Below are 27,748 nucleotides of genomic sequence, written 5' to 3'. Positions count from 1 at the left end.
ATTTGTACAAGGTTTTTCCTTTTTGTCCTGTGATAAATAAAGTTGAATTGAATTGAATTGTTCGGTGCCCTCAACAAAAACCGTACTCAGAAGAATGAATCCATGGCGTAACCAATTCACAATGAATTCGGTATACAAATATATCTGAAGTTTATCTTTAGGCGCAGATGTAATCAGTACCAGACGAAAAATCCTAACGGCTTGCTAACCTATAGGCGTGATAACTAAATTAATTTTCCAAACCAATTAAGATTAGGTCGAAATAGATTACGGCAATTACAGCTTCAGGTTTTTTCGGGTATTTTCATGACTTTAGATTACCCTTGATGATATCTTTCCACCAGAATCCTTTTTCAAAAATGTACAACCGCAATAATGACCACGAATGAGTTAGCTTTCAACAGAAAATGGATTTGGTTGTAGCAGTTTGAACAGCTCTGAGAAAACTGAGCAGTTTATGAAAATTCTGATGGGAAAATATCATCAAAAATGAAATATTAGACACACAAATGTAGGCTACAATTTTAGCTAAACCGATGCCTCTTAACACCGTCATCGTTATAAGGTAACACAATGACGCAGTCGTTTTTTAAAGGTCAATGTTTGACGTCAGAGTAAAAGTTGTCTAAAGTTCTCCTTCTGGATGCACATACATTTTTGTATTCAATTCGAAAACTCATCTACTTCCAAGTTTCCAGAATACCTTTACCTATTAACAACAGGTTGGACGCTCCACTTTTGTGAAGAATTTGCAACAAAAGGTTTCCTTGTATCATATTCCAGTAGGAGGTGGCTTATTTACATTTCTCTACCAAGTAAACGTACGTAACAAACTGTACTCTTCAATTAAAACGTTAAAGTTTGAACAGCTTTACAATGTAATTAGACGAAATTGTATGTGCAAGTTGTATGTAATCATTAATTTCAGGCAAAATTTACACAATTCCCCGGTAAAGTTTTCGTTGAGCATTTTACATACGTACAAGAACTCATACCATTGTTTGAAACGGTTGAACTTTAAATGACGTCTAAGAAGACTGTAAAGTAATGATGGTTCTGACGGAGATTTTTAATCGTCGGTTTGGTATAGAGCAACAGTTTGTTCAGATTTCATATTTTTCTGTGCATCAGTTTATTAGCCATCTCACTAAGTGAAACTTTTTTATTCAGATTGATTAAAAAACTTTATAAACTTTATTTAAAGCAAAGAGTGACCTCGTAGTTCACTTTTGCATATTGATTTTTCCGACTTTTAGCTTTCGGAAGCTGGTATCTGTGCATGGTTTCCGAATATAGTTGTATTTTTTGAGTTCATCACATATTTGAAAGATTTTAGAGTTTTAGTCATCGATGGTCAATAAAGTCTGATATTCTGTCATAAAACTTGAAAATTCCTTCGCGAATTCAAATTTTACGCCAAAATATCATAGACTGGAAAGCACTTAATTGACTGGGAACATCGACGACTTTCAAAGTTCCGATAAATCTAAAATTGTGCTTTCTAAAGATGAACTTAGTGTTATATATTATGGTACTAGGACCAAAAAGGTTTCGTTTTGACCAAGAAGATCGTAAAAACATTCAAGGATGGAGCGAAGCGCTGCAACTTATTCTTAAGAATTCATTCATAAATTGAAAAATTTTGTAAGTTTTACTCTTAAAATTCTGAAAAGATTATCAAAAATTCCTAAGAATCCTTAAAAAAACAATCCGATTTAAAAGTACAGTCGAAGAAAAATAAGAAACTGGCAATACAATCCAATCAATGCTATTTATTCCACATGCATTACCAATGTTACGATCATCTGCCACTTTTGACGCAAAATTTTTTAGGTGAAATTTTTCTTCTAGAATTTTTTCGACCTAATTTTTGCCTTGACAATTCTTGCGTCACAGCGGTATCAGTTGTTTTGGAAGTATGCACAAGGACTTGAGTGTTTTTGACTGTTATCAGTTGTTTTGAAAGTTCGGTTTGATTTTCTGTTATGTTATTTGATCGCAATTTATAACCTATATATCTTCCATCCGAAAACGCGAAAACCGCGAAATTTCACGAACATACTTTTTCCAAAAAAGTGTTTTCTCGACGTTTCAGAAGATACTCTATCCGAATCTGCAATTAAAAATTTAGGAACTAATCTTGGAAACCTCATATCGAAAATAACCTAAATCCATCGAAAAATCCTATGGAAGGACCAGAGGAATCATCTCTCATCCCAAAAGTTAGGAACTAACCTTGGAACACCTCGCTTATATCGAAAATAGCTTAGAAGTTACGAAGTGCCAGAGAAATCATCTGTCATCCCAAAATTTGGGAACCAACCTTGGAACACCTCACTTATATCGAAAATAACCAAAATTCATCGAAAAATCCGATGGAAGTTAGGAAGTGCCAGAGGAATCATCTGTCATCCCAAAATTTAGGAACCAACCTTGGAACACCTCACTTATGTCGAAAATAACCTGAATCCATCAAAAAATCCGATAGAAGTTAGGAAGTGCTAGAGGAATCATCTGTCATCCCAAAATTTAGGAACCAACCTTGGAACACCTCACTTATGTCGAAAATAACCTAAATCCATCGAAAAATCCTATGGAAGTTAGGAAGGACCAGAGGAATCATCTCTCATCCCAAAAGTTAGGAACCAACTTTGGAACACCTCGCTTATATCGAAAATAGCTTAGAAGTTACGAAGTGCCTGAGAAATCATCTGTCATCCCAAAATTTGGGAACCAACCTTTGAACACCTCACTTATATCGAAAATAACCCAAATCCATACAAACATCTATATTTCGAAGTTCAATATCTCGGCCAATTTTGAAGCTGCAGTAACGTGTAATAGCTCGTTAAACTCGTATCGATGTCTAGATTCCAAATATCTAAGTTGAGTTGGAGTTAAGAGGGAGAATTCAAAAAGTTGCTGTAAATATGCTCCACCGACCTCAAAAATGTTTTTGGCATGATAGAATTTTTAGGAATTCCGAAAAATACGTCCAATAACTCCGACTTTAGAGGCTCTCTGTTAAAGGATATCCAAATTCCTCGTCTCCCCCAACAATAAACTTTGGTTGTGTCAATCAAAGAAAAAAATAATTTATTGTTTGTTGATTATCGGAAAGCTGATACCTTTCTGATTTTTATGTAATCAAACGCACGCATGGGAATAATACATAACATTACGCACACAGCGAATTAATTCACATTAAATGAGCTACTCTGACTTGTTTGCTTTGGAATAATAAAAATATTGCTAAAGCTTTTGGAATGGTTCTGCTCGAAATTCAACCAATACATTATGCACGATGTTAGCAACACATATACTGTTGTCATCCACAATACCGACCGAATGTAAATGTAAATATCCGTATTTTATATGCCATCGAAATCAATAATTTATACACTCACCACCCACACCCACTCACATAATGCACAAGTGATATGGATGTTACATACCACACACCATTCGTATAAAGTAAAATTTACTCCGTTTCGGGGAGAGTACAGCCGCCTAGAAGGCAATGTAATATCAGCCTCCAGTAACATAAATTTGGTTAAATTTTTATTGAAGCCAACATTTGATTATTACTATAAGTTTCTCTGTTTTATTCTCAAAGTCTTAGACAACTCGCTGCCGACAGTTCCACAACGGCTCTCAAGTCTGGACAACAACAAAAAATCAATGGAAATTCAAAAAAATTAATGCGTGTACCTATGCTATAACCATTAAATTCACTGTATGTTACGGGCTGAAGGTTAAGAATATCTCACAAAGAAAAACGAAAGGAAATAAATAGACAGTCGACAGACTGACAGCAAAAATGTTCGGTTATTTCCAAATTGAATTTATATTCTCTCTTTCAAAGTTATATTAACGTATGTCAGACGGAAGCGACGTCGTAATATTGCACGTCTAGCTCTATATATTCAGGAATTTTGAATATTTATCTGTTAGCACGAAGTTGCTGCCGCGAACGTTCGATTCTTTTGATGTTTCAACTTTTCTTCGATATCCTGTTTAGAAAATAAAAGCTGTAGTTGGACATGTTCAGATGTGCAATACTTTCATGTAGCTCAATAGATTGAACTGATGAAAGATTATGTGGAGACAACTCTCATGTACCCAGTTCCAGAGCGTTAAGTAGTGGTGGTCGATGGCTACGACTAAGACAAATATTTGAGTAACTTGAGACCACTAGAAGTTTTTCGACATGGATCCATTTGCGATCACAAAAAATCGAAGGTTATAGACACAACAAGTGTTAAGGATTAAAAATACTTCTCTATATACTTCGCGTCTACGCACAGCAAACGTCTTGGTTAGTAAACGAAACTTGCACGAAGTGCAATTCTTTTTACTTAACTATATGAACCACATACAAATCATTTTATTGATACTTTTCGAGAAATGTTATTCAAATGGTTGCGATATTCAATCAATAATTCAAACAAAGTAAATACAAAAATTTCTAGGACATGTCTGTTTGATCAAAAACCTACTCAAAGCTTGTTGTAACCCATAACACATAAATAAAAATATTTTCGTCAATTCTTCCATTTTCTCATTCTTATACTTTCCCATCTATTTATATAGCGAAGCGGCCACCTGTTGAGGAAACGGCATCATTTCTACAAAGTTTATTGTCGTCTCATGGACCGAACTATTTGGAAAAACTTTTTGGCGGCAAAGCGAGAGACGCATTAGAACCATTAGGTGGTGTGGAAAAAGTTGCAATTGCTTTGAGTGAATCACAGACAATTGAAGATTTTGGAGCTGCGTTACATTTGATGAGGTAAACAAATTGATAAATTTATTAACTTAGGTCAGTTGTTCCAGATGATGACGAGGATGATGGCTTCGGATACATAGGAATTAAAAATGTATTAGATGGTCATATCGTAGTCCGGGGTCTCATGTCGTCGATAATCATATCCATTCGTGTCTCTACATTTAACAACTTTGTTGAGATTTTGCACAATAATTCCAGTTCAGTTCAAGGTTTCTCTGCTGATCTTCTAGAATAGGGACAACATTGTCAAACTAACGCTATGCAGTGTACAATAAGATGTTAAAGCTTAAGATGAGGAAGGCTTCAATCTATTTTCGACGAAGTTATTGAATCAATTACTTCCTTTGAATCAATTACTTCCTTTGAATCAATTACTTCCTTTGAATCAATTACTTCCTTTGAATCAATTACTTCCTTTGAATCAATTACTTCCTTTGAATCAATTACTTCCTTTGAATCAATTGATTCCGTTGAATCAATTACTTCCTTTGAATCAATTACTTCCTTTGATCTTGGTATTCTCTTTGTATTCCAAGCTAAATCTTTTACCTCAACATCTGTTCTAATGGTTTTGCACCTGAGACAAGCGTACTCTATCCTTGGTGATTGTCTACTTTACACCAACGTCAAGCTTTGCCATTTGGGTATCATGAGCTGCAAGATGAGAATCTACAATCTGTAAAAACCATCTAATTGACAACCGGGACTGATTTGTAAATAATGGAAGGAAGAGTTGGGAGTGGGGATCAAAGGAGGTTTTATCTTCTGCTTCTCCAAAGTAATCTAATCTATGAGCGTTGTTACTTATTAAAAAGCGTCGACGAAGAAACTTCGAAACCAATCGTGATATGAGCGCCTGGACTACGTACCCTTTCCTCTTCCAAGACTGCTTCCTACCTACCAATTTGCTGCATAAAAGTGAATAAAAGAAAATTTTCTTTCCATTTTCATCCTAGATCCGATTTAGAGCATCTGCGGTCAGTGTTTATGGCAGTGGAAAATGGTGATTTGGGAATGTTGAAATCATTAGGCATTAAAGATTCCGAATTGGGTGATGTAAAGTTCTTTTTGGAGAAACTCGTCAACACCGGTTTCTTGGATTGAGTAGCGCCCGATCCAGCTTCCCCATTTTATTATTCCGTTCCCATAAATCCTCAATTTTATTCGTATTTGGGTTCATCGTTCGATGGATACAACTATTAGTTTGAGTTCGGAGTTTTATTTTTGTTGTTGTTAATTTATTACCCCTCTGAGACTATACCTTTATTTTGTGGTATTTTATGTTAATTGAATTGGGTTCTTAATATATTTATTGTGTTGAAGCCTTAAAGATAAAAACGTTTTGTTAGAAAAATACAAAAAAAAAATGAAAAAATTTTTCTATAATTTTGCGCACAGTTAAAGTAAATGTTTCAATTCGATTTAGAGAACGACGAAAGTTTAGAATGGAGAAATAAGTGTTAATGCAAACAAAATATTTTCAGTTGAACTTCTTTTTCAGTTATACGAAACAGAAATTACGAAAACATTTCTTTACCAAGTTCCACAGAACAGAACATCTGCATTTTTGTATTCCTTAGCGTTCCGTTACAGTCGTTGTATATTGTTGAAAGTTGAAAACATAAAATTTTCATCTGAAAATGATTCAATAGAAACAAATTTTCCATATTTTAAATTCAACGTCCGTGCGACCATAAATCAGTTAAGAAAAATACAACAAAAAAAAACAGAAAAACCATTGACAATCAAGATCTTTCATGGAATAATCTGACACAATTTATTCATGAAAGATTTCGGTTACTAGCATAATATCATATTATCCGGCATAAAAACACCCGAAAATGAAAATCGAATTGAAGTGAAATTGAAATAAGAAAAAATAAATATTTTTTTTTGTTTATTGAAATAAAAGATTAGGGCTCTCATGTTTAAAACACACACATCCTCTGACACACCATACACACACACATATATTACCCTTATAAAACCTTCTGTCTTGTATGTCCCTTAAAAAAGAACTTGATTAAAATTCCATCCACTACCCCATTTGAAAATAATTTCCCAAAATTATGTTGATTTCCAAAGTTTTTTTTTATATTTCGGAAACAATTTGTTCGAGTAAATTAAATCCTTTTTAATGAACAACATAAATCTAAATGGAAGCAGGATCGGTGACAATGAATGAAAAAATAAAAACAAACAAAATGATCTTTTTCAACGTAATTTTTCTCCAAAATTTGAAAATTGTAAAATTTGTAAAAAGTTTTTGAAAACTCAAAAAAAAGGGAAAAGAAAAATATTTTTTGGATCAAAAATTTGAGCAAAAAAATTAAATTTCGATTCCTTCTCTATTGTAAATTTGTTTCAGAGTTGTTTTTTGCTTCCGGTTTTTCAAGAGTGTTTTTCTCAATTTTTGACCATTTTGATCGTCTTTCCAAAATCATATATTTCATTCTCTTCCATCCAACTCTCTCTCTCTCTATCTCTCTCTATCCCAAATCATCCTGCTCTACCTTTTTCAATCCAGATATTTCATGGATACGGTTCTGTTTCTTATCATATTACCAATCAATCAGTGAATCAGTCAATTGTCCATCATTGATCCGATGACAGAATATATCAAACAATTGAATTAATTTTATTTCCATTCAAACTACTAAATATCATACATCACGACAACATAGTAAACAAACCAAAAAAAAATCAACCTAATCTTAACTTATTTAAAGAATTGTACCGGGGGTAAATTGTAAAATCAATACCATATGCATACATTCTGAATTAACCCTGTGTGGCATACAGTTTTAATTAAATTACAATCTACGTGTACTTGTGATATGTGTTTCTTATGTCTAATATCAAAAGTCAACTAAAACAAAATCGTCAGAGAATAAGATTGTTTAGACTCATTAAAAGTATACTTCAATGGTGAACATTATTATATAGAAAAGTTCATCGTCAATAAATTGTACTAAAATTAAAAAGACAGCAAAACGCAGCTATTTTTACGAAAATAAAATTTCAACTTTTTACGATGATCCCGTTAAACTTTTTACTATTATGACTCGTGTGTTCACATCGAAAATGTTTTATTGGAAAGAATAAATCACGTTAACAGTACTCTCGTGCGGGCTGTGAATAAAACTAGCGAAGTTTAATACTCCAATTTACGTTCTCGCAATTATATTGTCGGTGACACGTGTGAAATGGCACTTTAATTTCGCTGCTAACGTCGACAGAGGAAAACTTTTAAATTTGAAAGGATTTTCTCAAAGATTTGGAATTTAAATGTGTGATTTACTACAAATATTCTAGGAGATCCTGATAGCATGTCTTACAAAGTGCAGTAAGCGCTTGTTTCAGGGAGCGCAATTTTACGTTAACTTCGTCAAAGCTGAGGCTAAGGTTGGAGGTCATAATTAAGTTTCGTTGCTGTGATGAGAGAGTTTCTCTCATATTTATTCCGGTTGCCACGTGACAACAACAACAGTCTCAAAGTTCGATTTTATCTCGTCATAAAGCCGATGATGCCTTTTAACTGAAAGACAAACAAGTAAAGATGTTTTTAATTACATTCTAATTTAATTACCCATCGAAATTTCTGTTGAGAACACTTAAATGGTATACAGAAGTAGAGCACTTTGAACATTTAATTAGGTATCATGTTCTGTATGATCTTATCGTTGTTAATTATAACACAAAAAAATCCAACTTCACAAACGGCTGCGAAGTTGAAATTGTTTTCATTGAGGTACGAACCTATAATTTTCCCACAATGCCAATAGCGAAAGCTTTATGTTGTCGTCATAAAAAGTTTAATACTTTTTTATGGAAACAATTTTTTACATAATAAAAGTGAGATCTTTTGTTTCGTTAGAATGTCTCACCGAAAAGGTTGACCTTGATGATGTAATTAGAAATGTGAAAATTAATTACCGCTCTTACTTAATTACCGCTCCTACTACGAGTATATTACTCTCGTTAAAGGAAGTTTTATATTACTTTTTGGCAATCAAAAATTAATTATCCAATAGACTGAGCCGCTTTTAAAGAATCCAATTGGTCTCTCTCTGGTGATTTGCTCTCAATTATGCTAACTTTCATTTCAAAATGGAAAAATTAAATGGAAACTCTCGGCAATAAATAATTACAAACGTAGACTATATAGACTATTGCTTAAGAAATGAGATTCTATCTAAACGTTGAGCGCTGGGGGTTCGAGTGGTAACAAATTCAATTGTGAACACAGTCAAAAGTTTATGGAAAATTGTAGTAAATGTTGAAACCTTTTCGTTTTGATAAAAATATAAAAAATGAAGAAAATGTATTCAGTAAAAACAGTAAATCAATGACATATCAAAATCGTAAACTTTGTAAGAAACCAACATTGAAAACATTGAAAACTCAAACATATCATTTTTAACGATAGAAAACTAAAAAGAAATTTTAAATTTTAAGCATTAAATTAAATGATAAAAAGCAAAAACGAAAGTGAAACTTTGAGGAGTTAAGTACCTTTGATTAGAAATTAAAAAAAAAAGAAATTAAAAATTTGTAATAAAATTTAAAAATATCTATTTAATGGTTCCAAATGATGATCCAATCTATATATTATACGTCAAAAGATAAGATGTTTTCATTTATATAAATCAAAAACCAAAAACTTTCCTTCATTTGTTATTCGCTATGAGTGCCATCGTATTTTACAGCATCGAATTAGAATTATTTTCCCAGAATTAATTCGCTTTTATGTGTACGGTACACGTCCTACAACAATAGAACGCTCTGTTACAATGATTTATGAATTCTAATTGTTTGAAACATCCTCTGAGCTTATGTTTTTACACACTTTGCCCTTTATGTGCTTTTATGTATACTTAACGATAACTTTGCTTGTACGAATTCTCCCAACTCGCAGAACAGTTCGAACAGTTTTACAAGGAACTGTAGGTTGATTTTCATTTGAACCGATTCAACTTAATGTTGATTAAGAGCATCATATAATTACTTTGGGAAGTGAAGCTGTTCTAATGCAAAACTTTATTTAATAACTTTTGCGTTGAGTATTGTTTTAGTTGGAGTAATATTACCTCAAATACCAATATTAGCAACTTTACTTTGATGACATATGCTGATGAAAATTCGTATATGGAATTTGTACATCACTGTTTTTTGAATCCGGATATTCTTGGTAGAGATACAGAACGTAACAACTGATTAACTCCCCCGAAACTTAAAATATTTCTGATTAAAACCATTGACAAATTTCGAGTTTTGATTTGATGTCATTTGTTTCACACTGACAACCTTCTTCGGGCCAAGAAAAAGGGCAGTCTGGACCACCGGCTCAACGTGATGTCCGAACCACTTCTCAAAGTATGCAAATACTCTCTGAGTAAAGTTAGGTGCTTAATTGATATCTATCCTAAATGTAGGCAAAACATATGCACACAAATTCATCGTGTTTGGGTTACGTCATACGTAGTCATTCATTTTGATTATTTATTTCACTTAATCGTCAACAGCAGATATATGTCATCTGATGATCATTGTCTGACACGGGGATCGAATCCAGATCATTTTGGTGGCAGGCCAGACTGAGCCATCCGATCTGACAATTGTTGATCAAACACTGTAAAAAAAACTTTCGATTCAAATACTCAACCCAAGTTAAAGAGTTTGGATGCAGAAGATATCTTAATTTCGATCGGTTCCCACTCTATACATCACAAAGTATTTGTTAGTGACAGTAATTCAAATAAATCAACACACAAACGAATTCGTCTGCATCATCTGATCATCTGTAATCGACAGTGACGACCAAAACATGTGCTGAAAGTTAATTACAAAATAATGTTAAAACGAATGAAGTAATAGATCTTGAATTAATTTGTTGAAAATACATCCTACGAAGTAGTAGACTATTAAATCGGACAAATGTTAGTTGTTAATTATTTAACAACGCTATTGAAATTTGACAAATAGCACACTGTTCAACACTGTTAGTTGCACTTGATCTATGTAACTGGTTTTATTTTTGTTAAAAACTTGTTTGTTATAAGCGTCTGCTGAAAGAAAGTATGAGTCAACATCTCTAACATTTCGGCTAACTAATTTTCTGCAGTTGAAGCTTATACTTCGCAAAAAGTTAAAGCTTGTAACAAATTGTGCATAACGCAATCCCATAAAATCAATACCGCAAAAGTTTAGTGAAACTATCGATAAATTGTTCTGCAAATTTTTTGATATGCATTCTTCCTTCTATAATTGTTTATTAAGCCTATCTTGTTTATGTTAAACATATGTTTCCCTTTACACAATTTATCAAGAGAAAAAGAAAAGAAAATCAATCCAAAAACCTTATCATGATATTGTATTTACTCAATGAGAAGACAGACTATAAAATGGATTTGAATAGAAGGTGAATAATTAACTAAAAAAAAACAAACAAAAATGTTGCGATATGAAATGAGAGAAAAAAAAATCACGTAAATGGATTAAGCCAATTATATCAAAGTTTATGAATAAAAAATAAAAAAACAAAACAAAAATTAATATTAAAGAGAAAATAATCATAAAAAATATTATAAATCGACCATCCATTGAAGAAGAAAAAATTATTAAAAAATTTTAAATTATAAAAATATTTTTGAAAATAATGTTGGAATTATAAAAAAAAATTAATTAAAAATATGGGAAAACAAGTTAAATGGATAAGAATTTAAAAAAACCTTATTATATACACAAAACAATTGCTATAATGGTAAAAAATTTATGATAAAAATAAAAACTAAAAATAGAAAGAAAAAAAGTTTAAAAAATCACAAAACAATATTTATTTAAATGATTACATAAAAAAAACTAATTTACTATTACATCAAACATAAATTTAAATAAATAAAAAAAATTATTATCACAAGTAAGATCATAGCAGTTTATAAAAACAAAGATATTGAGATATGAGTATTAAATGTATAGCATATCCTTAGAATATATTTTGAATAAAATTTTTTAATTTATTTATTTTTTGACAAATATGCCAGCAAAGAACATATCAAAATAAAATAATAATACAGAGAGATAGTACCAAAACAAAACCAAAATAAAAAAAGTCAATGAAATAAATAAACATTATTCTTATATGTGTAGTTTAGTTATCATAATATCACAAACATATCAAATTAAATGTTTGACATAAATATTTTAGAAGTCAAAAATTTTACTGACAAAAATAACCAAGAATGTTTCGTTTAATAAAAAAAGTTAAGACAAATGAAACAAAAATAAAATAAAAATAATTTTGAAAAAGAAAATAAAATTCAAAATTTAACGGGTATTTAGAGCGAAAAAAAAAACAAACAAATCCTGACCTTATAATTTCTAATTACCCGCTAAATGAGAATTTTGACTTTGGTTTTGTTTATTTCCATTATTTGAGTTTTAAGATTTTTTTGATAATTTTTTTGATTTTTAATAATTTCAATTTAGAAAATTTTTGTTAATCGTTTCTCTTTTTATTTGATAAACAAAACAAACATGGCCATTCTATAATCAGATGCAAAGTGGGTTATAGTAAAAAAAACATAAAAAATATAAATTGTGATGCTTTTTATTAAAAATAAAAGAAATAATTGTTTCAAAATGTTTTATTGAATTAATAAATATAAATTTTTATCAGTAAAGAAAGTACCGTTTTATTTTTGTTCTACTTTTACGAAAACAAATGATACATCCGCCGTATCATTTCTTCTGAAGAGGCATAGCTAGAATTTTAGCCTAAATTTGTGCGTTTCGTAATTTATTTTCGCTGATATCTCTACATCAGAATCCTTTTTAAAGAATGTAAGACGATAATAACAATCACGAATGTGTTAGATTTCTCTAAAAATAGATTGTCTTGTCGTAGTTTAACCAGTCCTGAAAAAAGCCCGCAGTTTACTAAAAAATACGAAACGCACAAATGTAGGCTACAATTTTAGTTGAGTATAGCCATAAATTTACATAATCTGCAAAGTGGGATAACTTATCGCCCACAAACCGAGGGGTCACGCACTTCTTCAAATTTAATCCATATAATACATTTAATCCAAGAAATACATGGGATTAAATGGATTTAAATCCATTTAATCCCGAGTGCGTCACCCCTCGCCACAAACCAATTTTTCCCTTAACACATTTTTGCGTGCTTTAACTGGAGCAACGCAAGAATCATCGCTCATGAAAAAAATTACAAACTTCGTAAAATTAAAGTAGGTTTATTTATCCAACAAGAAACTAATCCAACCATGAACATGAACACTGATAACGGTTTCAAACTAAGCAACACATGGCAAGCAATCATTCCAAAATTAAAGAAATTGAAGTCTCAATCTTTAGTAAGCTCATTTAGTTACAGTCAAAGGCAGTCAATTTTCAGCATAAATTTGCTTCAGCTGTTTTTCAGCTGATCCACACATACAATCAAAACTGGTTTTACTTGTTCATACGGTTGAAACTGCTACATGCACGCGCATGATAGTGGTAAAACCGTATAAAGACGTATAAACGGTTGTGATTGTTTGTATGGATCAGCTGAAAAACAGCTGAAGCTAATTTATGCTGAAAATTGACTGCCTTTGACTGTATCGAAAGCTAAGCAAATAATAATCCAAAACAGGCTTTAATTTTAATGGTTTTATCTTTTCCAAAAAAGATTTTGGTTCAGAGAATCATTAAAAAACGAATATTTTTCCGCCTAAATGTGGGCAGCGAATTTGCAAATGAAAGGGTTCATTGCTCTTAAACATGTCGTTGAGCAATATAGGTGTGACTCTGTCATTGTGTCTCACAGTTGACGCCGCAAGTGCAGTCGTATCTACACATGGCTAAATTGTTGCCTACATTTCGGGGCAAAATTATTATTTTTTTGATGATAATTTCGACTCTCATTCTTTTTGGAAAAAGTAAGACCATTTTTTGGTGTTAAAATGTGTTAGCTTTCAGTCAAAATTTATATTTTTGTCAATTTTCATGAAATATTGAGTTTTCTCGGACTGACATTACATCACCACAAAAATATAAATTTTGACTGAAAGCTAACACATTTTAACACCAAAAAATGGTCTTACTTTTTCCAAAAAGGAGTCCAAAATTATAATGGCTATGTCTCTCGAAGAGCGGTCGCGTCGTTGCATGACTTTCGGCAAATATATGGCGAATGTATTCGTTAAATCTGTTCTTTATTTTGTATAAAGTATCGCCTAGTGTTCGAAACCGAATCATTTGCTTCATTTGTTTAAATATTGAATATCATTCTGATAAGACCACATTGACTATCAATTATTGCTTCATTTTGTCGTTGCTGTCGCTAACAGATGGACCTCAATGTATCTTATCTATCAAACAGGGCCTATTGTCTGTGAAATTTAACGAAATTAGATGAAACTTAACGAAGTTTTGTGAAATTTAACGAATTTTCGCGAAATCCTACTCTCATAAATTCCGCAAATTTCATGAATACTCCGCCCTGCAACCATATCATCGTCGTACAACACTCTCAGACTACTGGTAACTATTTTCACATTTAAACGAACGTTCAACTCTTGACCAATGCTATTGTCCTTCAGCATAAAATTAATGCTGAAAGAACCAACATTGTGCAGCTATTATGTATGTCCAAACAAACCACAATTAATGCAAGTTAATGCCTTCGGTGTTATATAACAACATTCAAATTTATGAGCACAAAATATTTTGTTCAAATTAATTTTTAATGAAGTTGGTGCGCGACCAACTAATAATTCTAATTCTAACAAATGAAGATATTTATCAATTTCAACCAGTTGACTGTGTAGCACACATTTTGAATATAAATTACTAGCAATGTCCACAAGTTGTTGTTGCAGTCGGAATTAAAGTTTTTTTTTTGTTTTTGATAAAAATGGTCGTTGCATCGAACCCATCGAACTCATTTATACCAGTGTTTTGTTCATACCATACACACAATCAAAACTAGTAATGGTTGGCTATGAACGAAATGAAACACACAATTGAACAGCCAAACGGATGATGATAAACAAATTGGATTTGATAATAAATCAAAGAAATAATAACATCATGTTGATTCGAACTGCACACTGACCGAAACAGTTTGTGTTAGCACGTAGTGCCGATCTATCGTGTTTTTTTAATGAATCGACCGTATAATCACGAGTAACAACCACACTGTTGACGGAAGCGATTTGACCATTTTTCATTTTTCAAATTAAAACTTTTTTTTTGTCTCTGTTCTCTGTTGTGATTTATTGGTTCGGTGTTTGCAATATTCAGTTCGACTGAAATTATAGAATTGTCGCCACACATTCATTAATTGAAGGATAGTGAGAACAAATGATGGTCAATTAGTGAGAATACAGACTGTGTCAATTCTGAACGAGTGAAATGAAACGGCAAGTGATTTATCGAGTTGATGTGGACTACAGTCACAAGAGTGGAAGACTGCTGCGTAAGCCGATCGATTACTACATTCAGGATGTCTTAGGTAAGGTTCTTTTTCGCTAAATATCTTATTGAATGAGTGATTCCCCCGGGAAACCTTAATTAATATTGTCCCACTGTTCTCCGCTTTTGAACCCAAATTCGGAACAAAAAACCATCGTTCGAAAAGACTTAGTAACATTCTATATATACAAGTAAATGTTAGACGAAGAACACATTCGTCGATAAGATAATGAAACAGTAAAAGTAAACAGACACAACAATTTCTTAGTGTATGACTTAATGTTATAATAAGTAATACATTCAGTTCAATGTATGATTATGCGCGTACCGGTACGGTAGTGTTACATAATTGTTTTTTTTTTTGGCTTATCGTCACCAGCACTCGTGAGTGTGTCGGTCGTAACAGAAATTTGTTATGGTTTTCACCTGAAAATGCTTGTGTGCTTATCTCTATGACGACAGAATTGTAACAACACAAGGGGGTATTCTCACGAATCCAAAGTTGTATTTTGTTGGAACTTGAAACTTGGAGAGATTTCAAGCTTCATTTATTGACAGTATGCAAAAATAGAAATATTGGAATCGGTTTGGAGTGTTTTATGGATTTGACTGTTGGATATTTCCTGTCCTCTGTAACAACAGAGCGATGTTATAAAATCGGATAAAGCTATCCTTTTTCAGATGGCTGAGAGTACAGTGAGCGACAAGTTCAGGTTAAAGCGACCCGTACGAACAGTGTATGCAATAGCTAGTCGACCATAAAAGTCAAATTTACTCGAGATAGAGGCAAAAGAACTACAATCACTGTAAAGTTCAGTTTAAGGCTCGTAACAGGTCAGGTTTACGTGAAACCTGAAAATACCTGAACCTGTTTCGACCTGAACCTGATTGGTATCGGATAATCTGGCACACGATGCCAAAAGAACACACTTTTAAACTACGTAAAAGGTGAACTCGCACACGCAAGTTTATTGCTGCAAATGCTTTTTAGCCATGTCATCGACTTAATGACTCGTTTTACAAAATTTTGGTATCGAAAAATAGTGTGCGAGTTCACCTTTTACGTAATTGAAAAATGCGGTATTTTAGAACCGTGTGCCAAATTACCCCACGCCACCTGATTCAATCAAATTTGATCTGACCTGATTCTGGGTGACAGGTTGACCTGAAAATTTTTATGAAAACCCAAAACCTGACAGGTTTCAGAAATTCAGGTTATGCGACTGAACTTCAGACAGGCCAGGTTTCTTCAAAAATGAAAACCTGACCTAGTCAGCAGCTTATATTATCGTTTATGCTAAAAACAGCATTTATTTCCTCATCTTGGAACTTAGACCAGAATTGGCCATTACCAAACGGGAAAAAAGTATTATTCACGGTTTTTTTGAGCAACGGTCTCGTACGGTGAAATATAGTGGAACCTTCTACTTGACTGCGTCTAGACTGGGGAGTCGCCTACCTGCACGTGCATTCCCTCCCAGTATATTCCTCAAACTAACAAGAAAAACGTTAATTGCCATTTCTCAATCCCTTGTCTACTCTGCTGCATGAAAAAACAACATAGATGCTATTGAAACGTCATTCCGCCTGCGAATAGTCTTTGTGAAGACGCCTGCCAATTGCCTGTGTTAAAGGGGAAGATGCTATTGGCAGTCGCCTGCCAATAGTATCTTTAATAATAATTTGGCTATTGGCAGGCGCCTGCGAATAGTCACTACGAAAAAACAAAACAAACGAAAAGCGACGACAAATAGCTTCAGCGATTATATTATATTTCGACGTGTTGTAAACCTATTAGACTTATGTACTTCGTACGGGTCTAAAAATTGAGGTTAGTTATTCTGTTTTAAAATGCAGAAAACACTGAGATCTAGAGAAGTAACAGACTTTATTTTGATAACTGGTGATGTACTTGCCGGTCTTGATAATGTACTTCTTGATTCGAAGGAAAATTGAAGGAAGCAGCAATTTAAACCAAATTTTAATTAGTTTAACAATTTTGTCCCTGCAAATATTTATTTAAACAAATTACTTGTGTTCTCTGTGAATTACTTCTTCCTAACAATTACATTTAAAACAAAAGAACCTTCCACCAGTCCGACTTACATTTATAGTTGTTTTAGTACAATCTTGGTTTCAAATGAAAATTGATTTTACTCTCCGAAAACAAAATAAGTTCAGCTGTTAACAATGGTTGATTCACACTGTCCTCCGCCAGCGATATCTCAAAATGTCTCAATATTTTCGATATCACACTCTTAATCTCTAAGACAGCGAATTTCTGACCGATACAGTTGCGAGGACCCGCAGAAAATGGAATGTACGTAAAATAGTTTGTGTCGTTAATGCCACTGTTTTCCAACGAAAATCGTTCCGGCCAAAATCTCAACGGATCGGCGAACAGCTTTGGATTACGACCCATTGAATAAATGGGAATCACCACCTCAGTGTCTTTCGGTATAGTGTACCCACCTGCAAATGTTTATGTCAATAAAAGTCTCTACGATCAGCTCAATTGCATTCGGTTTTCATTTTAACGATTTTTCTGATTCAGAGTGTCCTCGTTTTCCTCACAAAAACGGAGGCTTAGGGTAGCAGGCCTTTACCTATCTCAGTTTCCTCTCGTAATTTCCGACCAATGAAGGGAACTGAGGGAAACAAACGCAGCGTCTCCTTTATCACCAAATCCAAATAGTTCAAATTATTCAGCAGCGTCAAGGATACGGCTTGTTGACGATCATCGCTCAAAACTTCTCTGACTTCTTGAAAGCATTTCCGTTGGACCTCGGGATATTTAGCAATGTTGTACAAACAAAATATTATTCCCGATGAAGTGGTATCGTGACCCTATAAGCAAACAGATTTTAGTCTGATGGTCTGGCTTCTATAATTGATCGGGATGTGAATAAACCTCAAACATAAACGTATCAACTTCCTCCCGAATGTCCAAGTCACTCAACGGTTCCCCGTTGATTGTCGATTGCAGTAGGATGTCGAGTAAATTCATTTTCCTTTTCTCGCCGATTGACTCATCGAAATCGTCAGGGTTGAAAGCTTTGGTGGGTGCAATCGAACTCTTTCGCCTTTTTTGTATTACATCGTCGGTAAAACCGTGAAGTAGTCTGAGCGCTTCTTTCTCTTCGTTGTACAATGAAGTTAGGCGAAATATCCAATCTTCTCGTAGATAGAATTTCGTCATGCGGAAGTGTATAACATGAGACATTCTGCAAAATTCAAAATCAGTTTCTTATTTACGAACAGTTCAATTTCAATTATCAAATACTTCTTAACGGCAGACACATATTCCTGGTTCATAGACTGCTGCGCAGACAGTTGTGTTCCCATGGCCGATTCACAAATCACATCCAACGCATAGTTTGTGACTAGTGGAAACAATTCCACTTTCTCACCTTTACTGTATCGATTTAAGTTGTTAACGAGATAGTCACTTTGACGATCAAAGACTTCAACAAATTGCTCCAGAATTTTGAAATGAAATGCTGGTGTCAACAGTTTCCTTCGTTGAAACCATTTTGCTCCTAAAGAAAGTTTATTTTTTGTTATTTTGTGTGTCTGAGATCAGAGACAATTTTTTCAATTTGGCAATTACCCTTGCTCAGGAGCAGTCCTTCGTTTAGCCAAGGTGTGATGAATTTATACAGAATTGATTTTTCTATGTAGTTCTTACTGCTCAGCAGAGTCTGAAGATAATCGAAAGATTAATTGTTAAGAAGAACGTGATTTTGGTGAGTTATGGGCGTAGGTTCGGTCTTATTTCCGTGGTAAATTACGGCTGGTTTATATAGTAAAAAAAGGATTTTCGCGCCATGCGAGATTCCTACACTAGAGGTGGAATCTCGCACCCATACATTTTCGGTTATACTTTTCGAATTTTCTAAATTTAAAGAAAAAGTGGAAATGGGTGCGACCTCGATTTTCATCACTTTTTTGATAAAATGAAAATTAGGATTGGTTGCGAACTTGATTTTGAGGAATAGACAAAAAGGCCCTTAGGCTATATTTCATAAAAGGATGAACTCCATAGGAACGAACGAAAGGCCTTTATTTTACATTTTGTAAAAGGATGAATTCCCCGAATTCCCTTGGAACGAACAAAACTCCTTCCCCTTACTTTTCACGGTATCTGTGCAAACACCAAATATCGAGTTCGCACCCATTTCCAATTTTTTGTTACTCGTAAAGTGCCCACAATCAAGTTCGCACCCAATTCCAATATTCTGCTGGTCGAAAAATACTGATATTCCAGTTCGCAACCATTTCCACTTTTTTCTTATATTAAAAATGTAAAATCAACCTCTAGTGTAGAAATCTCGCGCGAAATTCCTCGGCACCATGTGTACGCTTCGAAAACCTGTCTATTTACGTCTGAAGGACTTCTAACGAATCCTTCAGAATTTAAAATCCAAAACTCAAGATATGTTTATTGACCTCGGCTTCGCCTAGGATCAACAAAATTCACACCAAAAATACACTTTCAACTTTTCGTCCCTATGTACGTACCTAGGACTAAAAGTCTTTTTTAACGTGTGAGAAGATTCCAGACAGAGTCGAAGGCGAGGTACGAATAGTACGACTAGGTCCGTGGTACGAATAGTATTTTTCATATTGGACGGAGAAAAAGCGCACTTTTTGGGTCCTAGGTATGAAAATCATATTGAATATTGAACACAACTGTATTCCCTACGCGCGAAAAACAGTTAGTCCCATTAGTCAAAATAAAAATGTCCAAACAATGACTTAATCGACGATTTCTAATTTTAAAACTTATCAGATCAGACTCTTTGAGGCTAATCGAAGTGAAAATACATCAACCTGTAATAAGATCAAAGTCTCAACATTAAACTTAAGATATCAATTTCAAAGAACAGAGCTTTTAGCCGTTATGCATTGATAAGTTGATAAAAAGAGATAATCGTCCGCAAACTGTTATTTTGTATCAATTTCACTGCGCAGCAACAATAAACCAAATCATCGGTTTTAGCTAGATCCGGATATATTTCGAAATTATCGTTAGAAATACTCACTTCAACAGCTTTCGGGTCTGACAAAAAAACTATTAAATCTGATTTGATCCATCCACGAATGATATCCTTGTTGCCAATTATCTTTTCAGCAATAACGATGTGATCTTTTCATGAAATGTTTTTTAGTTCCACAAAATCATTTCATTTAACACTTGTATATTAGTACAGACCTGAAGATTTAGTCAAGAGTAACATCAAAGCATTTCCGACAAATGGCAGTGGAAACGGACCAGGTATCTTTAACGACAAATACACTTTGCGATAATTGATTCCGCTGAGATAGAATATCAGTGCACAGAATATTATCAAAGTGAATAGCATTGTTATTGCATCGAGGTATGACTTCTTAGCGGATAGAGAATGGGATTTTGACTGATCGTTTACTCGTCTTGAGAATGCTTTAATTTCTACTAAAAAATTACTGAAAATTGATTTGAATTGATTACGATAGCGATATCAATGAACATATTGAGGTCCGGAATTTGATTTCTCTTTGATTCAAAAATAACGTAATTCCAAGTGAAGATAAATGTAACTGTTCCACACAGTCTCAGTCTAAGGTATCATCATTGAAATCGCAACGTTAAAAAACTTGGCAGAAAATGCCCTTTCAAATGATGATGGCACTTATCTATGTTGCCTTTCAAAAACTAGTTCACCTGTAAGGCTACTGCTGTCTTGTGTAAGAGGCTAGCGGAAACAACTGAAGATAGTCAGTCCACTTTGACTTTTGGACCGCCGCTAGTTCTCGAGGTCGAAACAGCCTTCTTCTTCTCAATTCATTCCAGGGCCTACTTTTTAGAAACTTTTAGAGAAAATCAAGAAACTTTGAGAAATTCAAGAAACTTCGAGAAATATTTCTGGAATTTCTCAAAGTTTCTTGATTTTCTCGAATTCGAGAAATTTCAAGAAATTCCAGAAAATTCAAGAAATTCGAGAAACTTCGAGAAATTCCAGAAATTTCAAGAAATTTCAAGAAATTCCAGAAAATTCAAGAAATTCGAGAAACTTCGAGAAATTCCAGAAATTTCAAGAAATTCCAGAAAATTCAAGAAATTCGAGAAACTTCGAGAAATTCCAGAAATTTCAAGAAACTAATTTCTCGAGTTTCTTGAAGTTTCTCGAATTTCTCGAATTCGAGAAATTTTAAGAAATTCCAGAAAATTCGAGAAATTTCGAGAAATTCAAGAAATTAGTTTCCAAAAAGTAGGCCCTGATTCATTCACTAAACGTGAGCCCTGGGAAAGGGAAAAGCGTTGGCTTTGTTTGTGAACTTATCTTCTGTTTTAGTCTAATAGCCTTGCGCTGTGGGTGAGTTCTAGTGTTGCATTTAGTCTATTGCTAAATCGCAAGATATGTGTATAACGTCACCACTCACCGATCTATTTTTTGTGCGCCAACTTCGCTGCTATGAAATATCATGGATATTGAGAGTGTAGTTAGATCTCCAATAATGTAATGAAACAATAGTGGCGACTCTACAGGCCAACCTTCCTACAATCTCATAATTTCATTTTCTTATTTCTCTAAGAAGTGTTGTATGCATATCAGGGTTAGCGTGATAAGATAAAGTCCACAATTTTATCTAACGACATTCATGGTGCCTATACTTCTGATTAAGTGCAATCTACTCCATTTTTTCTGTCAAAACAGAAAGAGAAATACAACCAAAGGTGCCATGACATCAGTTAGAACTGATCCCATGCACTGAAGCATAGCACTGCTAGCAGAGCTGTGACTACAGTGATTCTTGATTGACACAGTGGATTCTACTGCATGAAATGATGGAATCTTGAGATCCGGTTACAGAATTACGCAATACAAAGATTGAAATCTGCATTTTAGGCCAATTTGTAAAAACCAACATTTGTTTATTCAAAATGGTACGAAAGATTAGTTCAGCTGAAGGTAAAATGGTACAAAAGATTAGTTCAGCTGAAGGTAATTGTTACATGTTTTTATTAACGGAAAAAATTAAGGAAACAAATTATGCAATTAACAAGAAAAAGTGATTCAATTACGCTGAGCATAAATTCAAACATTCAGACCGTTCGCACGAATTAAGTTCATGTACGTAGGGTATTTGATCTCAAGCATTTTATCAGTTCCAAATGTGATGACCGCTTTCTTCTTCAGGACTCGCAACCAAATTTGCGCATTTTGAAATTTGCGAGCTGCGGCATTTGACATCACGAGCTGCATACACGCCTCCACTGCAATCAACGAATATGTGGGAATATTTTCGCACATTTTGTACAATTTCTCGAAAGTATTTGCAACATTTACGAATTCCAAAAGTTTTATTTGAAAAACGCCAAACAACAATAATTCATAGAACAAGCAACAATTCAATTCCGGTGCATCTCGACGAGTCCGTTCGAATGATCGAAACAAACCAAGTATTTTACGCTCATCTTCTTTCTTCATGCGCAATTGACTTGGTATTTTGAATTTACCCAAAGCTGTTTCCAGCTGATTAAAAATGGTAGCTCTGGTGGCTACTACGCTTTCGTCGTCCAATCGATCTCGTTGGCAGAGACGACACGAGCATATGAAATCGTATGTATCACGCAACGACTTATGTGCATTTAATTCATTGGGAGGTTGATAACATATCAGAATTTCTTCGTCCTTGCGAATAGTATGGACAGCACGAACAAACAGAAAATCACCAATGATTAGCCATGAGCTGTTTGAGTCAACGCAACTGTGATTCAGATACGATGGAGTGATCCAAATTCCAGCCATTCTTTTGGTGATTTCGTCAATGGGTTCATTATATGCAAATCTATTGTAAGTGGAAATGGATTCGATTCGTTTTTTGTCAATGATTTCAACGTTCGGCGTTACTCCTTGTTCGAATGGTAAAAATCCCAACTCCGGTCCAGCATACAAACGGTACAGTTCCTGGCGTTTTTTCGGATTTTCATTCAACATTTGTTCCATTTGTTCGGTGAGTTTGGAATTGATACCAAGCATTAGAGATTTCTGTCCAAAATGCCATGCATTTGGAATCGTATCCTCCACGTAAGCCCATGCCTTGCTCGCCAATATCAATTCCCCCGGCTGAATTGTCTTTGTAGCAAAAAGTCCTCTGCCTTTTATTGCCGAATCCTTGATGATGACGGATTTCGTAAAATCAGCCATGTCGAGGTATTTGATTTCCCGTCTGTACAGCCAAGGATAGTCTCCATGTTCTGATTGGGAAACATACGAATTTGCTCTCGTCTTCAAACCAACTAAAATTCGTCTATCATTCGGTTGAATCGAATCAAGTTTGATATTTTCCAAATACGCGACCGCATCCTTGTACAGTTTCATACCGAACAATGCTGCGACCTTACGGTTAATGCATTTGAAATGTTTTTCATCCATGTAAAGGACTGACTCAGCGTCATCCAATGCCAATTTATGCTCGGAAAGTGCCAAATAGCATGCGGAGCGATTCGCCAGAAGGTCAATTAAGTTGACCCCTTGTTCGATTCCTTTTGTGTAGGCGATAACAGCTTCTTCGTATCGTTTTAAAACAAAGTTCCTGTTGCCGATACTTTTCCAATCGTCAACTGCAAGCTCGTTTAATCGTAGTCGAATGTCCGCCATTCCTGAAACTTTTGCTTGTGAACCCATTTTGTTTGCAGCTAAGGAAGTGCGAAAAAAATAATTTGGCTTCGTCAAAACGATTTTATGGTTCGCACAACAAAGATACTTAGAAGGGACACGAGATGCGAGCATAGAAATAATGCGGTATCCTGGATACCGGGAAGGAATTTTGGATACAACCGGGAAATGTATGACCAGGAAATTAATTTTATATTTTTGGCCACCGAGAAGAAAACATTATTTCCGTGGACGACGAGATGGTCAAAATTTAAATTTGATTTAAAAATAAATTATTTAACTACAATCTCATTGAACGTATCAATCAAGCGGGCTTTGTTGTCTGTTGAGTTTTATTTATTAATGAAAATATAATTAACGTACCGGGATTTCAGTTTTATTTTAAAATTTGATTTGATTCAACCACACGCGTGTTCACAGTAGCAAGTTACTCTTCGAATAAAAAGTGCACCAGTTCAGTTGTTGTACTCAGCCCACTAAGACTGTTTCAATGAAATTGTAATATCTGACTTACTTTGGATGTGCAAAAGCCAACATAAGAGATGAGATCAACGCAGGGGCTATTTAGTTGAATTTTCAGGAAATTTTGGCGAATTTGGAGAATTTGACGAATTTTGGCGAATTTTGACGGATTTTGGCGATTTTTTGTGAATTTATACATGATTTTAAGAAATTTCAAAGAATCGTAGAACTTAGTTACATATTTTTGGCCAAGACATTCCAGAAATCTATTTTTAACCGGGAAGCCATGATGGCTTTTTTTTGGAAAAACGATTAACAATGTCCTAATTTTGTGAATTTTACATATATTTGTGAATTTGGTAGATTCTTGCATATTTTTGTTATGCTATATCACAAAACTAGCAAAATATTTCAAAAAACATAAATTTGGAAGAAAATTTTCAAAATTTGAATTTTTTAATTTGGGAGAATTTCGACGAATTTAGGCGAATTTCGGCAAATTAATTCAACTTAATAGCCCCTGGATCAACGCCTACAATTTTTTTAAGGAAAGTCACTAGTTCGTTACTTTCTTTTAAGAAAATCATTAAAACCAGATGAGATGTTAACCCGACGGTCAATATCACGGTGCGGTTGAATGAATTTTAACTGATCATCTCGATGCACTTTTGACATTTTTGGATATTATTAGTCAGCTCGGAGCATTTTTGGACATTGGTAGAGGAGATGTTGCTCTACTGCGAGAACAATTTATTAGCTTCATCCCTAAAGTATCCACGCCTGTATGACTGTTTGAAAATAACGTTTTTAAAACTTTAGCGTGTCTCTGTCGGCTTCCCTTGCACTTATGGTACCGAATTTTTGTACAATTGTTATTAGAATTCCAGGCACTATCGATTGCAACCATAAACAGTTTTCCAACACTCTCTGTAGACAGGATGGGCTATGCACCACTGTCACCGACGGTACTGATGAAAATCAAAAAAATTTGTGGAACCTTGTTCAGGGCTCCAGGCTGACTGATAATATCCAAAAATATCAAAAGTGCATCGAAATGATCAGTTAAAATTCATTCAACCGCACCGTGAATAGTAACAATTTTGTGATAAAAGCAAACTTCCAAGTGTGTTTTTGATCAGCAAGCTTCAGACGAAGCACGGTTTTTGACACCCTCAGCATGTAAAATCCATTACATATCTCGGGATAAAAGTGAAAAGTCTCGTTTTCGTGTGTTTATTGACCTCGGCTTCGACTCGGATCAACAAAATTCACACGAAAACTCTACTTTTCATCTTTTTATCCCTGGTCATGTAAAATACTATTAATCTCAATGTGGAAGTAGTACGTTAATTCTTACTCACAACTTGAAACTAGGCTGCTTCGCCTTATTCTAAGACTAGGACATCAGAGGCATCCTTGTGTCAAAGATGAGATCATTTCAATGTGGAAATGGGATGATCACTTCTTAATTACGATAGTTTTTAATTTCACATCAGCCTGCTCATATGAGCTATCTCTGAAAAAGTGTAGATGTCAGAAGTCTGGTGTCAAGTTGAAAATCAGAGTAAGATACGTTATTGAGTACTTGATTCGCTTTACCGGAATAAGGTCTTTTGCTGATGCCTGTGGTGTGGTATCTGATTTTTGTATAACAAAATGTGCCGACGAGACCGTTTAACTGCTCCAACACACAGCGTAGATTACATTTTTATGGGCGACATTAGCAATGAAATAAAAGTTTTACTGCTGGAGTTTCATTATTATTCATTGCATGGGTTTAGCTTTGGCAAATTGCTTTTATCCTTACGAAACAAAAACAAGAAGTCCCTGCTTTATTGAACGCGCTCCCTCCTCACATCAGTCACAATTATATCGGTAAATAATTGAACATTGTAAGCTTCAGTTGCCAATGAATCATCTCAGAGTACGTTAGTATGCATACAATGAGACATTCTTGACGAAAACAAGTTTTCGACGGCAAAGAGTCTGTTTAATAACAATGAAAAAAGGTAGTGATAATTACCTTATATTACAATGTTGTAATAAAAAGTGATAATCATGTACTATCTAACGCCAGTGCATCAGACGTAAGCTCTGTTTTTTTTTAGAAATATTTTCTTCAGTTTTCTGGAATTTCCGAAGGTTTCTTCTAGAGAAATTCTATAACTTACAGAAAACTTTGTTTATATAAAATAAGCTCTGGTTTATAGTGATCAGATCATAGTCAAGAAGATTGTATATTTCGTACGTCGTACCTAGGACTAAAGGTCTTTTTTAGCGTGTGAGAAGAAAACGCTTAAAAAGACTTTTAGTCCGTGGTACATGTTTCATATCCGTCAGAGTTTGGTTCTAAACATGAAAAATCCATTACACAATTTAGGATAAAAGTGAAAAGTCACGGTTTCGTGTGTTTACTGACATTGGGCTCGATAACCACTTTAGGAATATACAACATCCTGTGACTAATGTTGCGCGTTTAACGCAATGAAGTAAAAGATTTTAAATCAATCTATTGAAAATACTTACATCAAAATGAAGTAATAGATCTGATATTTGTTGAGAAATGTTACCCGCAAATAACAAGAAATTCTCACCTCAATAGCTTTCGGATCTGACAAAAGAAGGTGGAAGTCCGACCGCAACCATAAACCAACGATTTCACCGTTGTCTCTTATTATCTTTTCAGCAATTCGTAGCTGTTCTTTATATTTCAAAAATGTTTTTGTTAATTAAACAAACAAAAAACGTTCATACACATACACATACCTGAGGAGGACTTGTTAATGAATACATAACCGTTTCCAGCTATAGGTAGTGGAAAAGGACCTGGCAATTTAAATGCTAAATATATTTTTCGATAATTGATTCTACTAAGAAGCAGAATTAGTGCACTGACTACTATCAAAATGAGTATCATTATTATTACACGCGAATGACTTAACTGATAGAGAATTTCTTTTCAACTGATCGTTTACTCAGCTGGAATAATTTCTTTCGATTATTCCCTTGACTGAAAGTCAGGGTCTTACACCAGAAAATACCGAAAAATGTCAGTAACAAAAAGGTTCACTGTGATTGAAAATGTATGAAATGCTATGAAAAACGTTAAATGTGGGTAACAAAAAATCGTTGAGGGCACGATAACTTGAGTAAACCAATTTGGATGATTCTTTTTTATAAATACGTGGAATTAAAATCCCGAGGCTAAGTTCGAAGATGGGCTATGTAGGACTAAGGTTCTGGAAGCTATCCGAGAAAAACGGGATTTTATACTGTTGATTATAAATAGCCTCAATCGAAAAGGATTACTTTGATGAAATTTGATTTTGTTTGGTAGTGTTGGTAAATCATATAA

The 27,748-nt window shown here is 34.1% G+C and overlaps 4 protein-coding genes and 1 long non-coding RNA gene across 10 annotated transcripts in view; 2 read left to right on the top strand and 3 right to left on the bottom strand.

Moving 5' to 3' along the window:
- LOC119076218 (IDLSRF-like peptide) overlaps window positions 1–11,273 on the top strand; it is a 57,734-nt gene extending 46,461 nt beyond the window's left edge. The window contains exons 3-4 of the mRNA XM_037182870.1: window positions 4,594–4,792; window positions 5,746–11,273. Coding sequence (XP_037038765.1) covers window positions 4,594–4,792; window positions 5,746–5,893 — 347 coding nt within the window. The 3' untranslated portion in view covers window positions 5,894–11,273. The remainder of the gene's footprint in view (window positions 1–4,593; window positions 4,793–5,745) is intronic.
- On the bottom strand, window positions 500–9,791 carry LOC119076220. The gene is made up of 3 exons (XR_005087579.1): window positions 9,667–9,791; window positions 9,554–9,556; window positions 500–540 (listed from the first exon to the last, which is right to left on the bottom strand). It is a non-coding gene; the product is annotated as an uncharacterized LOC119076220 (long non-coding RNA).
- A 3,749-nt stretch (window positions 11,274–15,022) lies between the features above and the next one.
- The window catches only part of LOC119076005 (dystrophin, isoforms A/C/F/G/H), a 339,975-nt gene continuing 327,249 nt past the window's right edge, over window positions 15,023–27,748 (top strand). For 2 of the 5 annotated variants that reach the window (XM_037182582.1, XM_037182584.1), the window contains exon 1: window positions 15,023–15,308. In XM_037182582.1, the coding sequence (XP_037038477.1) occupies window positions 15,209–15,308 (100 nt within the window). In that variant the 5' untranslated portion in view covers window positions 15,023–15,208. The remainder of the gene's footprint in view (window positions 15,309–27,748) is intronic. The other 3 variants (XM_037182583.1, XM_037182580.1, XM_037182585.1) reach the window with 2 other exon arrangements.
- LOC119076063 (cytochrome P450 4d1-like) lies at window positions 17,183–27,388 on the bottom strand. 2 transcript variants are annotated; one of them, XM_037182706.1, is made up of 7 exons: window positions 20,484–20,705; window positions 20,314–20,417; window positions 18,879–18,969; window positions 18,552–18,807; window positions 18,180–18,492; window positions 17,875–18,115; window positions 17,183–17,740 (listed from the first exon to the last, which is right to left on the bottom strand). In XM_037182706.1, the coding sequence occupies exons 1-7, from the start codon at window positions 20,632–20,634 to the stop codon at window positions 17,388–17,390; spliced, it is 1,509 nt and encodes a 502-aa protein (XP_037038601.1). In that variant the 5' UTR covers window positions 20,635–20,705; the 3' UTR covers window positions 17,183–17,387. The 2 variants fall into 2 exon arrangements, with proteins under 2 accessions (XP_037038601.1, XP_037038600.1); XM_037182705.1 differs by lacking the exons at window positions 20,314–20,417; window positions 20,484–20,705 and adding exons at window positions 26,988–27,094; window positions 27,160–27,388 and having other exon boundaries at window positions 17,185–17,740.
- LOC119076059 (methyltransferase FGSG_00040-like) lies at window positions 22,250–24,404 on the bottom strand. Its single transcript, XM_037182696.1, has 2 exons — window positions 24,295–24,404; window positions 22,250–23,951 (listed from the first exon to the last, which is right to left on the bottom strand). The coding sequence occupies exon 2, from the start codon at window positions 23,938–23,940 to the stop codon at window positions 22,348–22,350; it is 1,593 nt and encodes a 530-aa protein (XP_037038591.1). The 5' UTR covers window positions 23,941–23,951; window positions 24,295–24,404; the 3' UTR covers window positions 22,250–22,347.

This window comes from Bradysia coprophila, unplaced genomic scaffold (assembly GCF_014529535.1).
Source record: "Bradysia coprophila strain Holo2 unplaced genomic scaffold, BU_Bcop_v1 contig_232, whole genome shotgun sequence".
In the NCBI taxonomy this organism is placed as follows: Eukaryota; Metazoa; Arthropoda; class Insecta; order Diptera; family Sciaridae; genus Bradysia; species Bradysia coprophila.
Note: the sequence above shows the minus strand (reverse complement) of the source record. Positions and strands in the feature narration are given on the sequence as shown.